Source organism: Doryrhamphus excisus, linkage group LG12, assembly GCF_037039965.1.
Source record: "Doryrhamphus excisus strain RoL-2023G ecotype Guam linkage group LG12, RoL_Dexc_Guam_v1.1, whole genome shotgun sequence".
NCBI classification, from domain to species: domain Eukaryota; kingdom Metazoa; phylum Chordata; class Actinopteri; order Syngnathiformes; family Syngnathidae; genus Doryrhamphus; species Doryrhamphus excisus.
The window spans coordinates 19,957,982-19,973,094 of record NC_136368.1 but is presented as its reverse complement, the minus strand read 5'-3'; the positions used below and the strand labels follow the sequence as shown (position 1 = coordinate 19,973,094).

Sequence of the window (15,113 nt, the reverse complement as noted above, 5' to 3'; positions counted from 1 at the left end):
TTTGGAAACTAAAAACACTGACTTTAGAAAACGGTGACATTGAGACATCGCCATCTAATGGTCTGGCATGCATAGCACAGCCTTTTTTTTTTTATTGTACTTTAAGCACTGTAAATAAACAAAATTGCACCAAAATGCATCACTTTCTACCACGCTTGTAAATAGGAAGGTCTCCAGGCAATTAGTGAAAAGTTAAGCACAAATAGTGCAGTTGTCCCTCATTTATCACTGTTAACTGGTTCCAGACCGGACAGCAATAAGTGAATTTCCTTGAAGAATTCACACTTATCCTCACTAGGGTCGCGGAGGTGCTGGAGCTTATCCCAGCTGTCTTTGGGCGAGAGGCGAGGGCCAGCCAATCACAGGGCACATATAGACAAACAACCCTTCACACTCACATTTATACCTATGGACAATTTGGAGTGGCTAATTAACCTAGCATGTTTTTGGAATGTGGGAGGAAACCGGAGTACCCGGAGAAAAACCACGCATGCACGGGGAGAACATGCAAACTCCACACAGAGATGGCCGAGGGTGGAATTGAACCCTGGTCTCCGAGCTGTGAGGTCTGCGCGCTAACCACTCGACCGCCGTGCCGCCGAGAATCAGCACTGTAAATAATCAAAATTGCACCAAAATGCATCACTTTCTACCACACTTGTAAATAGGAAGGTCACCAGGCAATTAGTGAAAAGTTAAGCACAAATAGTCGTTAACTTGCATACAGTTGTCCCTCATTTATCACTGTTAACGGACAGCAATAAGTGAATTTCCTTGCAGCATTCAACACTCATTCATTCATTTTCTACCAATTATCCTCACAAGGGTCACGGGGGTGCTGGAGCCTACCCCAGCAGAGATGTCCGAGGGTGGAATCGAACTTGTGTCTCCTAGCTAAGTGGCCTGCGTGCTAACCACTCGGCCCGGATTCAATATTAATAAACGGAATATTTTCATAGACATTAACATTAGACATTACGGAACATCCCAGGCGCTTTGATGTCATATAGTCGATAGAAGCTAATGCTATTTCCGTCAACAACAGCAGCATAGACACAGCAAAGACTGCTTTTAGACAAATATAGGAACCAGAACCTTATCTTTATAAGCCTGCATATATGGAGGATGAGTTCCAGGTTATCAGGTCAGACCCCATTAGCGGTCGTGCTAAATGTTTCATGGATATCAGTATCATGAAAACAGTCACAATGTCTGTATCTTCCAGCACGATATTCCAGGTAAGAAAAAGGACATGCTAAACCAAAACCCGTTTGATGCGTTTTCTACCAGTCATTTTGAGTCTTTCCTCATCAGTCCACATCTTTAAAGTTATTTAAAAGTTTCTCTGCAAGTAAAGTAATGTTTTACGACGACAACAGTTTGACCCTGGTACTGATTAATTCCATTTCCATCATTTTTCTATCAGCAAAATAGATTCTAAATTGACCAGTGTCTCGGAATGGATTGCATTTAACCTCCAAGGTTCCACTGTTCAGAACTCTATTAAGTTCAGACAGTTTATCTATAGTCGGTAAAACAAGAGCTGAATGCAAACGTCCTTCTATCAATTGAAGCGCACAGAAGCTGGTTAACAGTGAGTGCGTGTGCGGGGAATGTTAAAAGCTTGGAGCCAGACACATTTTTGAATGCCATCTGAGGGGGTCAGACAGGAAGTAGAGCTGAGATGGTGTACATAGAAGAAGAAGAAGAAGAAGAAAAAAAAATCCCTGACAGATTTACTGAAGAGCTGTCATCAAAGCAACCACGCAAAATTATTCCCATATATTTTGGCATCTTCACTCGAGCCGTTTTGCGTCAGCTTTTAAAAAACGTGCCATTAGGATTTGTCTGTTTGCTACAATGAAGTAAATGAAAGAATTAGAGCAGACACAATGTAGTATCTCTCCCTTGGGATGATTCAAGAGATGTCGATGCACGCCGAGGCCACATTCAGCCGCCGCTGGATTAGCTTCCAGCCGGTGAAAAAGCAGAAGAATTGAAATGCAAATAAGACGAGGATTACTGAGAGAGCATTCAAACGGCTTCTCGGCTAACTGCCTGCAATACAGTGTCTGAGCCTGATGATTATCCTCTATTTACCTACTTTTTGTTGATAGCTAGTTAATTAACCATGTCAAAAAAAAAAATGTCTAGTGATCAGGGAAGGAAAGAAAAAGCCTGTACAAGTGGAGGTCAGCCAGGCAGCGAGGTAAAAGTTGGGCTAGAATGTTTTAAAAAATATATATATATTGTAAAAAGAAAAGGTGCTATATGAGAAACAGACTCGTCTGATCTTCAAAAGGATGCTCCTTGCTCACCTAAGGGTGTGAAATTTAAAGCAGCAGAGTTTGGGACATGAAAGGTCCAAATGTGAATTGACTTTCTCGGTAATATCTGTAGGCTATTGCACTTGGGAATACTATTGGAAACATGACAAAAGGTGTAAGACACATTGCAAATGTTGATGCGAAAACATCACTGTTTTTAAAAAATGCATGTAGCACAAAAACAAACAAAACATTGGGTACACTTAAACTGTGATGACATGTTATAGTAACTCACATTGATTTAGAACTGCGACACACTGAGAGATCCGTTTATCATTTAGCCCCCTTACATGCAAGCTGTAAATAATGGCAAAATATGTAACCGTAATGGTTTTATTTCATTTGAACATGCATCAGATTACAATTGAATGCATCACATAATCAGTTCACAGTTCCACATGTCCAAAAGGAGTAGGAAGAAGCAAAGCTTATTAAATCCTACCCCTCCATCTGGTACTTTTACAATCAGTAACTGTTACATTTGTTCACTTCCTGCTTTCCTAATATAGTTTAAGTTGTTTTTTTTTTGAAAAATTTTAAATGTTTTAAAATTTGTAAAAAAATAATTTAATTTAAATTTTTTTATTTTCTAAAATTTTTTAAATTTTTTGTATTTTTTTATTTTTTGTCACGTACCAAAGTACAAGGTGATATGAGCATCCAATGCCATAATGGGTACCATAGTAAGTGTCAATATAGTGATATATATAGCACATCATGACTGGTTCAAGACTCTTCATCCTTGTATTTAGCAAACATCAACTGCTTGTATTGTTTCTTGAATTGGCTCATCGTTGTGCATTGTTTGATTTCCTTACTCAATCCATTCCATAGTTTGATTCCACATACTGAAATGCTATGGCTTTTTAACGTAGTCCTAGCATAGAAGTGTTTCAAATGTAGTTCTTCCCTGAGATCATGTTTCTTTTAGCTAATTGGTTATTTTATGCATTATGCATTATTTTAGTTGTTTGAAGATGAACTATGTCAGCAAGTTGAAGTATTTGTCATTTTAGAAATAAGGAGTTAGTATGTTCTCTTTAGGCGGCATTATGAATTATCCTTACTGGCCTTTTTTGCAGTACATTTAGCGAGTGAAGATTAAACTTTTATAGTTATTAGCCCATATTTCCACACAATAAGTAAGATATGGTAGAACCAGAGAGCAATAAAGATATTGAAATATTTCTGGCCATATTTTAAAATGCATGTAGCACAAAAACGTCCATGAGTAGACAAAAAATTGGGTACACTTAAACTGTGATGACATATTATAGTAACTCACATTGATTTAGAACTGCAACACACTGAGAGCCATCATTATTATCATTTAGCCCCCACAAGCAAGCTGTAAATAATGGCAAAATATGTGCGTCATTCAAAAGACACAACGGTCTGATAGAAATCTTGAAGAAAATCCCATTAGATTGTGCAATAGTGCAATATTTTGGCCTTCATTGCAGTTCTTGTTATATTGCGCCCTCTAGTGGCAACTCGCGTCTTGCTCCTTTTTCACTCTTTATTGCCGACTAAGCAAACTGCAAATGATTGGAACTTTATACACCATTATACTTTCTTTATGGCTTTTATCAATAATTGAAGTTTGAACAAACGACTGCTTCTCCCGTTTCGGACGTGTTGTGTTGAATTGAACAAGACTAAACGTTAGACTTTGTTGTTAAAAGATTGTCAATAAGGTTAACATTACCATTCCGTTTTGCCACCATCACGTGACTTATCCTGGTCCCACAAACCAAGCGAATAATGTAATCATTTACAACTGATATATTAAAAGTGCACTGAATGGTAATCTGTTAGTTTACAAATATTGCAAAATTAAAAACAATGTTTTTATTTATTTAACCAAACGAGTCTCGTTTAGGTTAACTCTGGGGTCTCAAACACGCCGCCCGTGGGCCAAATGTGGCCCGCAGGACACTACTTTGAGGCCCCCGCCTTGATATGAAAGTTTAATGTTAGTGCGGCCCGCGCAAGTTTGATATATGGATGCTGTATGGTATCATGTACCCAGAAAAAATTATTACGTTTGATTCATGTTCATGTTAAAGGTTAAATAACTGTTAATAGTTATCCTCCCTATCCGTGTGGAAGTGGTAAGTTTTTGGCTATTTAAGTTTAAAGGAAATAACTTGAAGGCTACCGTTTAGGTCGCTAGCTCTCTAGTTTGCGAGTTAGCATGTGTCTCAAGACCCTGCAGTTGCGCAATATGTTGTAAATAAAAAAAAGTATAAATGTGACTGTAGTTGTGTTTTGTCATGTCTACAGGGCTCTAATGCTTTAATTTTAATCTGAAAAAAAATAATTTGTCTACCCACCAACTATATGTGGTTTCTTAAGTTTTTATTATTTGCCGTTTTATTATTATTATTATATTTATTTATTACTGATTGATTGATTTTCTTTATTCTTGATTTGTTTATTTATTTTTCATCTTATTTTGTGTAGAAAAATAAAAATTAAGATATTTGAGAACAGTGGAATGTTTTATCAGAGCTTTTATTATAGAAAATCGGAACAAAAGCAAAGTTTATTAATTTTTCTGTTTTTAATAAATGCATTTTTGTGTGTTTTTTTTTTTTTTGAAAACCTGATGCGGCCCAGCCTCGCCCAGACCCTAGCTCCAGTGGCCCCCCAAGTAAATTGAGTTTGAGACCCCTGGGTTAACTTATTAAGTCTTCAATATACACTTTGATTTAATGGTGGTAATGCTAACTCTATATTGAGCTGCTTTTGGACTTTTATTAGGAACCGTATACGCACACCGCCTCTTCTACTAATAATAATAATAATAATAAAACGGCATGAATTCACAACTGAGCACATTTAGTTTAGGTGCTAGTGTAAAATCGACTAAATCAATTTGACTCGTAATGATAGCTTAGCAAAAAATGGACATTTTCGCAGCATTGTATCTTTATTCATTCATTCATTTTGTACCGCTTTTCCTCACAAGGGTCGCGGGGGTTGCTGGAGCCTATCCCAGCTGTCTTCAGGCGAGAGGCGGGGTACACCCTGGACTGGTCGCCAGCATTGTATCTTAACATTCTTAATTTAAAAAGGTATATATATCAACAAAAAAAAGTGAAAAAAATTACATTTTTGCGGTGCTTAGCACGTACATAAACTAACCTTTGCCAATCCAGATAGCAAAGCATATTCGGTTTGAGTCCCCCATCTGTCCGACGTCAACTATCCAGGCTGTTGTAGACCTTGCAGTGAAGGTAGGCCATCTTCTCAGTCCTGCTTTTCCTCAACAAAGGAACCCACTCGTGATTGCAAATCTCTACGACCTTATACCCCGCCGACTTCAGCTGCCTCCTCTTCATGGCGTGGAGACCCAGGAGCTTCTGTGAGTGGTAGCAGTAGTGGTTCCTGCTGGACACCTGAATGGCAAGTTTAACGACGGAGTCCTGATGGGACGGTTTTTGGATCCCCGGTTTGGAGAGCATTTCTGTGATGGTTGTTGTCAGGTTTAGCCCCGTATTGAACAATGCTTCATTTTCATCCGGCTCCACTATGGAAGGTGTTTTAAGTTTAGAAGGTGCGATTGTTGGAGCTGGAGAGCTTTTAGTATAAGTAAGCTGGGCTATAAGTTCATCCGTCACGCTTACCCCTATATTTTTTTTCCCCCAAAAATGGTTTGAAGCACTTTCGGATGGATTTTCCCGAGGAGATATTGTGTCCGTTTGCGATTCTGTGTTGACGGGAACGGGCTGACCAGTCGGGTCGAGGTGCACTTCAAGATCGATGGATCGCATGTGAGGGAGAATCATCCGTTTACAGACGAACTCTTCTCCTCCCAGCAATTCCTGCAATGCCGTCTCCGCCCCTTTCACTTCAGGTTTCTCGCATATTTCAGATTGAATGAACTTCGCCAACATTTCCGTCACCTCTTTCCTCAGTTCGAAGCTCAGACGAGGACCGGTCCAGTGTGGCAGCTCCACGGCCACGGTTCCATCTAAAGTGAACAAGTCTTTTTTCAGCTCCAACTGTGTTGACTTCAATGCTAAGTTGATAAAGTCCGGACTCAAGGCTAATGCGATCAGATCCTCTGGGAACTGCGAGACAAAGGACAGGCCGAGTAGGCCAGTGAGGAGATGCTCCGGGTAGCGTTGGAATTCAGCTTTTCTTTGCCTGAGGGCATCTGTGAGGCTCGGGTAGAAGATCGGGTTCTGAGTGGGGAGGAACCCAAGGGTGCCAAAGGCCCACAGCAGCTTACAGGAGTCTTTACTCCGACAATGTGGCACCAGTGATGGGATTTGCTCAGCGATTGCGACAAGGATGCGATCGTCACGGTAATGCAATGCCGAACAAGTCAGTGCCACGTGCATCAGTCCGGTGACGCTCATCCTGCTTGCTCGGCGTGGCACCTCATGCGTCAAGGCCTCCATCCATGGCCTGTGAAGCAAGTAGCTGAAACGCAAGTATTTGAGCACATTGACCATAGCAAAGTCACTCATGTCCTCAATAACCGAGTGTGCCTTATCAAAAAGACGAGTCACAGCAGCCTCCGAGAGGGACGTTTGGGATTTAAAAAGACCCAAGCATAACGTCCCAACCTCTTCTGGGTGTAGATGCTGTATGTGGTTCATGAGTAGCTGCTCTATTGACTGGATCAGGACCTTCGGGCAATGTCTCCCTTCTCCCATGATGTACAGCAGCTGGACCAGCTCGGCGACCTTCACTTCTCCTGGGTACAATTGCACAAAGTCGTAAAGGCGCTTCAAAAATCGGGGCACCTTCCTTCCAATGCAGCGCCACAAGTCCGCAGCGAGCAGCAACTGGTCGAAAGTCATCTGATCCGCCCGGCGACTGAGCTCGTCCTCAAAGTGCCCAAGGACCGTGTGGCCGTGAGGCATTTCCAGCCACGCAAACGAACGCAGCACATCGAGGAGCTCATTGAGAGAAAAGAGACGAAGGTTCTCCACCGAGTATCGAAGCAGCAGGGTGAAGCGTTGGTCACTTTTCACTAGTGACACATTGTCCGCGTGAACATGGCTGAGATCCACAAAAAAACCAGACACAACGCATGGTTTCATGCTGCCTTTAAGGACAGCCGCTCGCTGGAGGAGTTGCGCAACATGTTCCCAATTGACGGGTGGACGCCGCCGGGTGAGGTCAAGGGTGATTGACGAATAGTCTGGTCGACACTTGATAAAGGCGCGTGTATCGACTTTGACATCAGGCGCCACAGGTGTTCTGTGATGCGGGGGTACGGACGTTTTTGGTTCTGGTCTTTTGTTGAACGCCAAGTCCAGTAATGTGTTTTTGGAACTGGAGAGATGCCGCGAAGAGCTCACGCTGTAGCGGTTGCTCTGTTGCCAGAAGGAAGGTGCGAGAGCGGCGAGACACTGTTCTTCGTCACCAATCACAATTTGACTGTGGGGGAGGGTAGATTTTCCCACGGGGTGATGATACGAGGACGGATTGTAATGAAGTTTGTAGCCTCCATGGAGAGAAGCATCTGGTAGAGATGACTCTTCTGACCTTCGTTCCTGCTCATCCAACGCCTCATTGTCAAGTCTGCCAATAACTCGATGAGCAAAACCCTTTTTCAAACCAGGAAGATAGAACCGTCTCGGCCTCAAGCGGCACAGGACGCAGGCAGCCATGAATCTATCGGTGAAAAACACAAATGCAACACTTGTTAAAAGTATGAGAATAAAGACATAAAAGTCTGTTTTTGGGGCTGCACGGCGGTCGAGTGGTTAGTGTGCAGACCTCACAGCTAGGAGACCCGAGTTCAATCCCACCCTCGGCCATCTCTGTGTGGAGTTTGCATGCGCGACCCTCCTGAGGATAAGCGGTAGAAAATGAATGGATGGATGGAGCGGTAGAGAATGGATGGATGGATGGATGGATGGATGGATGGATGGATGGATGGATGGATGGATGGATGGAGCGGTAGAGAATGGATGGATGGATGGATGGATGGAGCGGTAGAGAATGGATGGATGGATGGAGCGGTAGAGAATGGATGGATGGATGGAGCGGTAGAGAATGGATGGATGGATGGATGGATGGATGGATGGAGCGGTAGAGAATGAATGGATGGATGGATGGATGGATGGATGGATGGAGCAGTAGAGAATGGATGGATGGATGGATGGATGGATGGATGGATGGATGGATGGATGGATGGATGGATGGATGGATGGATGGATGGATAGATGGATGGATGGAGCGGTAGAGAATGGATGGATGGATGGAGCGGTAGAGAATGGATGGATGGAGGGATGGATGGATGGATGGATGGAGTGGTATAGAATGGATGGATGGATGGATGGATGGATGGATGGATGGATGGATGGATGGATGGATGGATGGATGGAGCGGTAGAGAATGGATGGATGGAGCGGTAGAGAATGGATGGATGGATGGATGGAGGGCTGGAAGTGAAAGTATAGTCAGCCAACCTGGTGTCTCCCACTGCGACAAGGCTGGTCATGCATCAATGTATCACTTCCAAAGTCTCCTTAAAGAAGGTGCATCAGGTTACTATAGGGGTGTTATTTCATGTCCAGAGGGCTTTAGTAATGTTTAAAAATGTACTTACAGTGTTGTAAATGGATTTGTTACGCTTTATAAATAAAATATTCCATTTGCAAACAAGAAATCCTACTTTGTGGAAATTCACTCAACGCTGTCGGGTCTGGAAACAATTAAGCAAGCTGTATGATGGATGACTGTATTATGTAAATATAGATATTTATAACATAGGCCGAACTTTAAGAGGTGCGGAGGTAAAATATTACATGTTAAATTTTGATAAAATAATGGACGATTTTAAACTAACAAACCACAAATCAAGTTTATTTGTAGTTTTCTCATCAACGAGGTTGTGCTTTTTTCCTACAGCATTTTACATCATCATATGCAAATGATATGCAAATTTGATACGATTTCTCGGACAACCAATAACAAATTTTCTTGCTAACCACTGCAGACAGGAAACTGCCCCTGCACGAGCTATTTCAACTGTGTGTAGATTTGCCGTAATACATTTCAAGCATTAGGAATAAAACGATAAACTGTACTTTTCCTAACGAGTTACTTCCAAACTTGTCACCCAAGAGTGGGGGTGAATAAAGAACTACTTTATGAATTGTAAATTTGATATCACAAAGAGCTTCCATGTCTATCTGTTGTTGATGTTTCCAACGTAACAATTCAAAGGGTACACAACGTCAAATCCAGTGAGTCTCTAAAAGATGCCATAAAACTTACCTTTATATGGCCGGGAAGAATATGCTGGCATGTAGCTGTAACATGTGAGAGAGCCATGCAGTTTACAGCGGCTAAGGTTATTTCATGCCGTCAAATTCGTCACACGGAAAAACAGGAAGCAGATTGACCTTCAAAATAAAATCATGCAACTCGTTAGCGGACCGGTCTGAGCTTACATTAACCAACACGAGTGATCACATTTCATTTCACACATATTTATGTGTGATTAAATATAAATATTGCGTTTTTCCTGTTCGTTTAAGCTGTTGACTCCATGCATGTTCGCGAACTTGTTTTAAATTTGAAATATCCCGGACAAGTTACGAGCACTTCCTGTAAAAGAGGCCATAATCATTACAGTTTGACCTACGGCAGCCGGGTAGTTCCAAACATGACGCAAAAAGTCAGATTAAGTTAGTTTATTTCATAACACGCATACATTTGACGTTGAAAAGCGTCATATATTCACAATTCAGTGCTCAACATGTGTAAAACGCAGCAGTAAAAAGCAACCATACTCCCTATCCACAATATAGTAGTAACTAATTCAGGTATAAATGTGTTCTCTCTTACACAAACCAGATCATTAAATTTGAATATTTGTGAATTTAAGAAGAGTGTGTTTGTTCGTTCGTGATAACCACCTTGATAATAACTGTACTTTCATTTACTCATTTCTATTTCGTTTGTTTTAATTTCTTATGCTTCCCAAATGTTATATATTTGGTTTTATTTAGATTTAGTGATAATTGCAAGGCCCCTCTCTAATTTTTAAAAATTAAAATAATGCTGAAAACAAATGCAGTGTATACAGTGCTTAATATCTTTTTTCATTTATTCTCCTTTCACATTGAGAGACAGTTGATATAGCCAAATGTACAGCTTTGTATAATGGGTTTTTTATAATGTTTTTTTATTTGTTAATCACAAAACAGCACATTATGAATCCAATGAATCGGAATTAAAACTTTGCAATTAAATGATTGTAGTTAGCTGCAGCAGTAGTGCATAAAATTAAATTTAATTTTTCTCTGTCTCTGGTGCAAAGCACTTTACAAGATAAGTTAAAAACACAATAATGTTAAATAAAGTAGCCACTTTTTAAACAAGAAAAATACAAAATAACCTTAGGATAATAATTTAAAAGAGCGTTGCTAAATGTTTTTGTTTGTCTAATATGTCAAATAATAAATCATAATACAAAAGAAATCAAGCACTCTTTGGATTTTTTTTTTAATTCAACCATAATTTATAACCTAAAAAAACTAACAATATCTCAACAACAATTATTTGTTAGAATTCAGCAATAAATTTAACTTTACAACAAAAATAACTCTGAAACACAATTTTATTTTAATGTGTTTTGTTTTTATTTGTAATAAATTAGTATTTGAAAAACTTTGCAGCACTTTAAATTAAAAAGATAATTACTATTAACTCTTGGGAATTAGTTAAAACAAGAAAAAACATGGAAAAAATACATGTTTTTGTATATTGGCTGTGCTAAAATGAACACATTATTACTAAATAATTAAATGAACATGCACTGTTATGGTAATATTATGATATCCATCACATGAAGAAGACAATATCTGTACTTTAGAGGGTGAATACTTCGGATTGAAATATTATAAAGGCCACTATTAGTGATAATATGTACTGTATATTTGGATGGATCCACGCACTTGTTACTGATAGTTTGTTACTTGTGAAGGAAGTAGTTTAGTTGTATGCTAATTAGTTGGTGTTGAGGGGGGCGGGAGGGGTTTGGAGAGGAGGAGGAGGAGGAGGAGGAGAAAGAAGAAGAGGAGGAGGAGGGAGCCGCCCTTCATTGAGCACATGCTCAAAGCTGGACTCTCCACTCGCGCCACTTTCGCAATCTTACTACCATTCACAAACACTCCACTAAGCATCATAGTAGTAGCAGCACCACCACATGGTCTAGCTTTGCTTTTCCCCCCCTCCCCTTACAAGCTCCATCTTTTTTTCCCCCTCACTTTTACACCACAGAGTGATCAAACGGTAAGTGTGTTCAAGTGTTTTTTTGTTGTTTGTTTTGTTTTCTTTGCTCTTGTAAGCTAGTATTCCACGCGCGTGTTGTTACGGGAAGAAACCTGTTGTTAGCCACATTGTTGTTCTAAGGAAACATTTATAAGAAATTAGATTTAAATGGAGTAAAATGTGTTTATTTGGCTACTTTGTATATTTCTGGGAAGGAGTGTTTTCGCGTGGTGCGGTTTACTTCTCCTGCATGGGTGAGGGAGATTTGAAAAGCATGTGTTGCTGCTGCTTGCTGCACCCTCAACTCGCTAGCCATAGTCAAATGTGCCGTTTGTATGTCTGTCTACCGTCCTCTTACAACTTCCACACTCGATCGAAACGCACAGTCGGCGCCCCGTTTTCAAATGTTTCAAATTAGAGCGACTTTGTCCTCGGAAGACTTTAAAAGTATAACCAGAACAAAGCGGCAGCACATGGGGGGTTGAAGCAGGCCGCGCTGGAGCTAGCGGCTAATGCTAACGGGCGAACATGAAAGCCAAATTAACTCGCTCTCAAAACCAAACCTTTTAAACATTCGTCTAAAGAATCACCACGCTGTCAAAGCCCACATGCGTTACCACAACATGTACATTTTGTTTACTATGAAGTTGTGAAGCGAAGTAAACGAAGGAGGGGCTAGCGCGCTAGCGGCTATGCTAATCGACAAACAAGACAACATGGCTGCGTTACTTGACTTTTAAATCAAACTATTCATTTACAACAACAATTACATAATTAATTATCCCGCAATCATTACATCTTGGATTATAAACTGCGTATTTGGCTAGCCCGCATCCGTGTGTTGTGTTCTTGAGTTGGAGTGGAGTTGTCGTGTTTCACAACGTGGGTACGGGGGAATTGAGGCCCATTACACGCCACTCCAACTGTTTTAATAACTATTATAGTTTATGTAGTCAAGCATGTGTCGTTCTTGAGTGCTTTCAAGGCAGTAGATGCTTATGCTGAGAACGCTAACAACTTATGGGCGCCATGTTAGTGCGTGAGTGCGTACGTGGGGGAGGGGCGCAAAGTGTTGTTTCCCTGTGGTGCGTTCACTGTCACCTTCGCTATTGGACACCGGGATATTCAGTTTACTCTATGGCGCAGCTTCTCCAATGCAGCAGCATCATTCTGCTAAGAACACCACTGAATGGAAACAGGAGTTCAGAACATTATTGACAGTTTTATGTCTAAACAGCGGCTGAAAGAAGGGTGAATATCCTCAATCACACAACCTAATACACCTATATAAAATTTGTCAGATAAGAAACAATGAAGTTATGTACAGTAGTAATATTCAGACCTGTTGTTTACATAAGTAGTATCAAGGGTGTAAGGAATACAGTATATAAATATCACACAGTTGTATAACACATCCCGTGGCCCTACCTAGTGAGGACAAACAGTGTAGAAAATGGATGGAATTGGGTATTGGACACAGTTGACTATTCTAGGATGCCATCAACATGCCAATTCAGAATCAGAGTAGCTTCAAATAAGATATGTTTCATAAGTTAAACATGTCTAACATAATTGAGAATGTACACTGAAGTCTATTGCAGTGTTAATTTTTTTACTTAGTCGACCATAGTTTTATTCAACTGTTCAAATTAGAATTATATCATGCATTAATTTCATGTATTGCATATTTCCACGATTCATTTGTTCTGTTTTTTTTGCATTCAAAATATTGCCAACACTTCCAGTAATTAAGTCATTTTTTGACACGCCATTTATTCATATTTTTCTGTTTTCAGGCACCCCGGTGTACACGTGGTCTTTTTTTGGAATCATCTTATCCCAGTTTATTTAAACTCTGCTTCATATCCTCGGATCCGTTTGCCGCTGTCGTGTCAAAGTGCTTACAGTGCAGGTAGTCCTATGAGATCTACTGCAGTGGAGGCACTTTCAGCACTACCCTGGCACTGGCATGTAAAGTATCTCAACTAGAACGTGCCCCGCCACCCCCCACCCCACAACACAGAACTTCCACTCATGCTTATGCTAAGGTGCATCTAGTGCAGATAGTGAAGTAGACATGCACCTACTGCCCTAAGTGCTCCTTCTGGCATAAGGAGTCGGTACCGCTCCACGTTACTCCCGAGTGTTAATCACACAGCGGCGACGGGCGCGCTGTTAGCTTTGCGTGGTTGCGCTGCAAGAACAGCCAAGTTGTGCAAATCTATGCAAAGCTGACGGCGTCCCGTGTTTGACATCGCAACGCCGGCGCGAGCTTCCATCAAAGCTCCAGTGGTGTTAAAGTGCTTATAGTGCAGGTAGTGTTATGACAATCTACTGCAGTGTGAGCACTTCAACTAGCGCTCGATGCCATTCCAGCAAAGGTGCCACGCAGGATGCTTGGTTTTTGTCAACATGTGGTTCTCTGGTTAGTTTTGCTGGTTTGCTGTCAGCTTTCCTCCGTATGCTGTGCAAATCCATGCAAAACTGATCACGGACTCAAACACCAATGTGAACCAGATTTGATCCCGGTCTAAGCAGGTTGGGAGATGCGGCAATGCTCTGGATTTGGATGCAGTATTGCACTTGTCCCGGCCTGTTGACGACACTGGGAATTGGTCTTCTAAGGAGCCCTCATGTTTTCACCCAGGATTCATTGCATTTGTGCATGTAGTTCTTTGAAAAGGTATCATTGAAGTGTTTTTTCTTTAAAATATTGTGTTCTAATGTAAATATTGACAAGACTGATATTAAAATGTTTGCAAAACTCACTGGCAAATGTTATTTGTAAGATATGTATATATAATATACATATACACAGTACCTGGATTTGACTATTTATTATATGCATTATTCACAGAGAGAATGCATTGTAAATTGAAATCTGCACAAAATTGCAATACGCAGCTATGTTAGAGGCATAGCATAACAATTGAGAAGCAATACATACAAAGCTAAACAAATATGTTACTGTGTACACTTGACGTCAAAAGTAAACCCTTCAAATTAATTTCAGAAGTTTGTAATGTTGCAGTATTTTGCATTGACCCAAAAAAGCAAAATATATTAACAGTAGAGTCAATATCTTCAACTAACCATCTATTGAAAATTTAATTTACAATGTGTTTTGAACAACTTTAAGCAACATATAATTATAAAAAAGTACATTATATGCAAAAACTAATTTTAAAAGCTCAAAGTGCAGGCATCTTTTATATTGAGGTTATTTTTCAGTCCAGTTTTATTGTGCAGTTACTCAGCTTTCCAACAGAGGGCAGCAATTACCCATAATACGATACAAGTACTGCAGGAATCCAGATCATGTACTGTATATACAGTTTAGGAAATAAAAGTATTAAATGTAATGTAAGTACCAGCAATATGTTCACTTTATGTAATACTATAAATCTAGTTAATCTAAATTATGATTGTGTTTTTTTTCCCCATTATGCCCAGAAGCAAAATCCAGATGTCGGACTGCAGGTAATATATTTTCTCAGTATTTCAGTTCTATTACAATAATTACCAATTAACCTATCC

At 40.3% G+C, this 15,113-nt stretch overlaps 1 protein-coding gene across 1 annotated transcript; it reads right to left on the bottom strand.

The window, feature by feature from the left end:
• Positions 1 to 2,593: 2,593 nt before the first annotated feature.
• Positions 2,594 to 9,680, bottom strand: fastkd5 (FAST kinase domains 5). The gene is made up of 2 exons (XM_058082943.2): positions 9,576 to 9,680; positions 2,594 to 7,964 (listed from the first exon to the last, which is right to left on the bottom strand). Exon 2 carries the CDS (start codon positions 7,958 to 7,960, stop codon positions 5,534 to 5,536), a length of 2,427 nt encoding a protein of 808 aa, XP_057938926.2. The 5' UTR covers positions 7,961 to 7,964; positions 9,576 to 9,680; the 3' UTR covers positions 2,594 to 5,533.
• Positions 9,681 to 15,113: the final 5,433 nt, after the last annotated feature.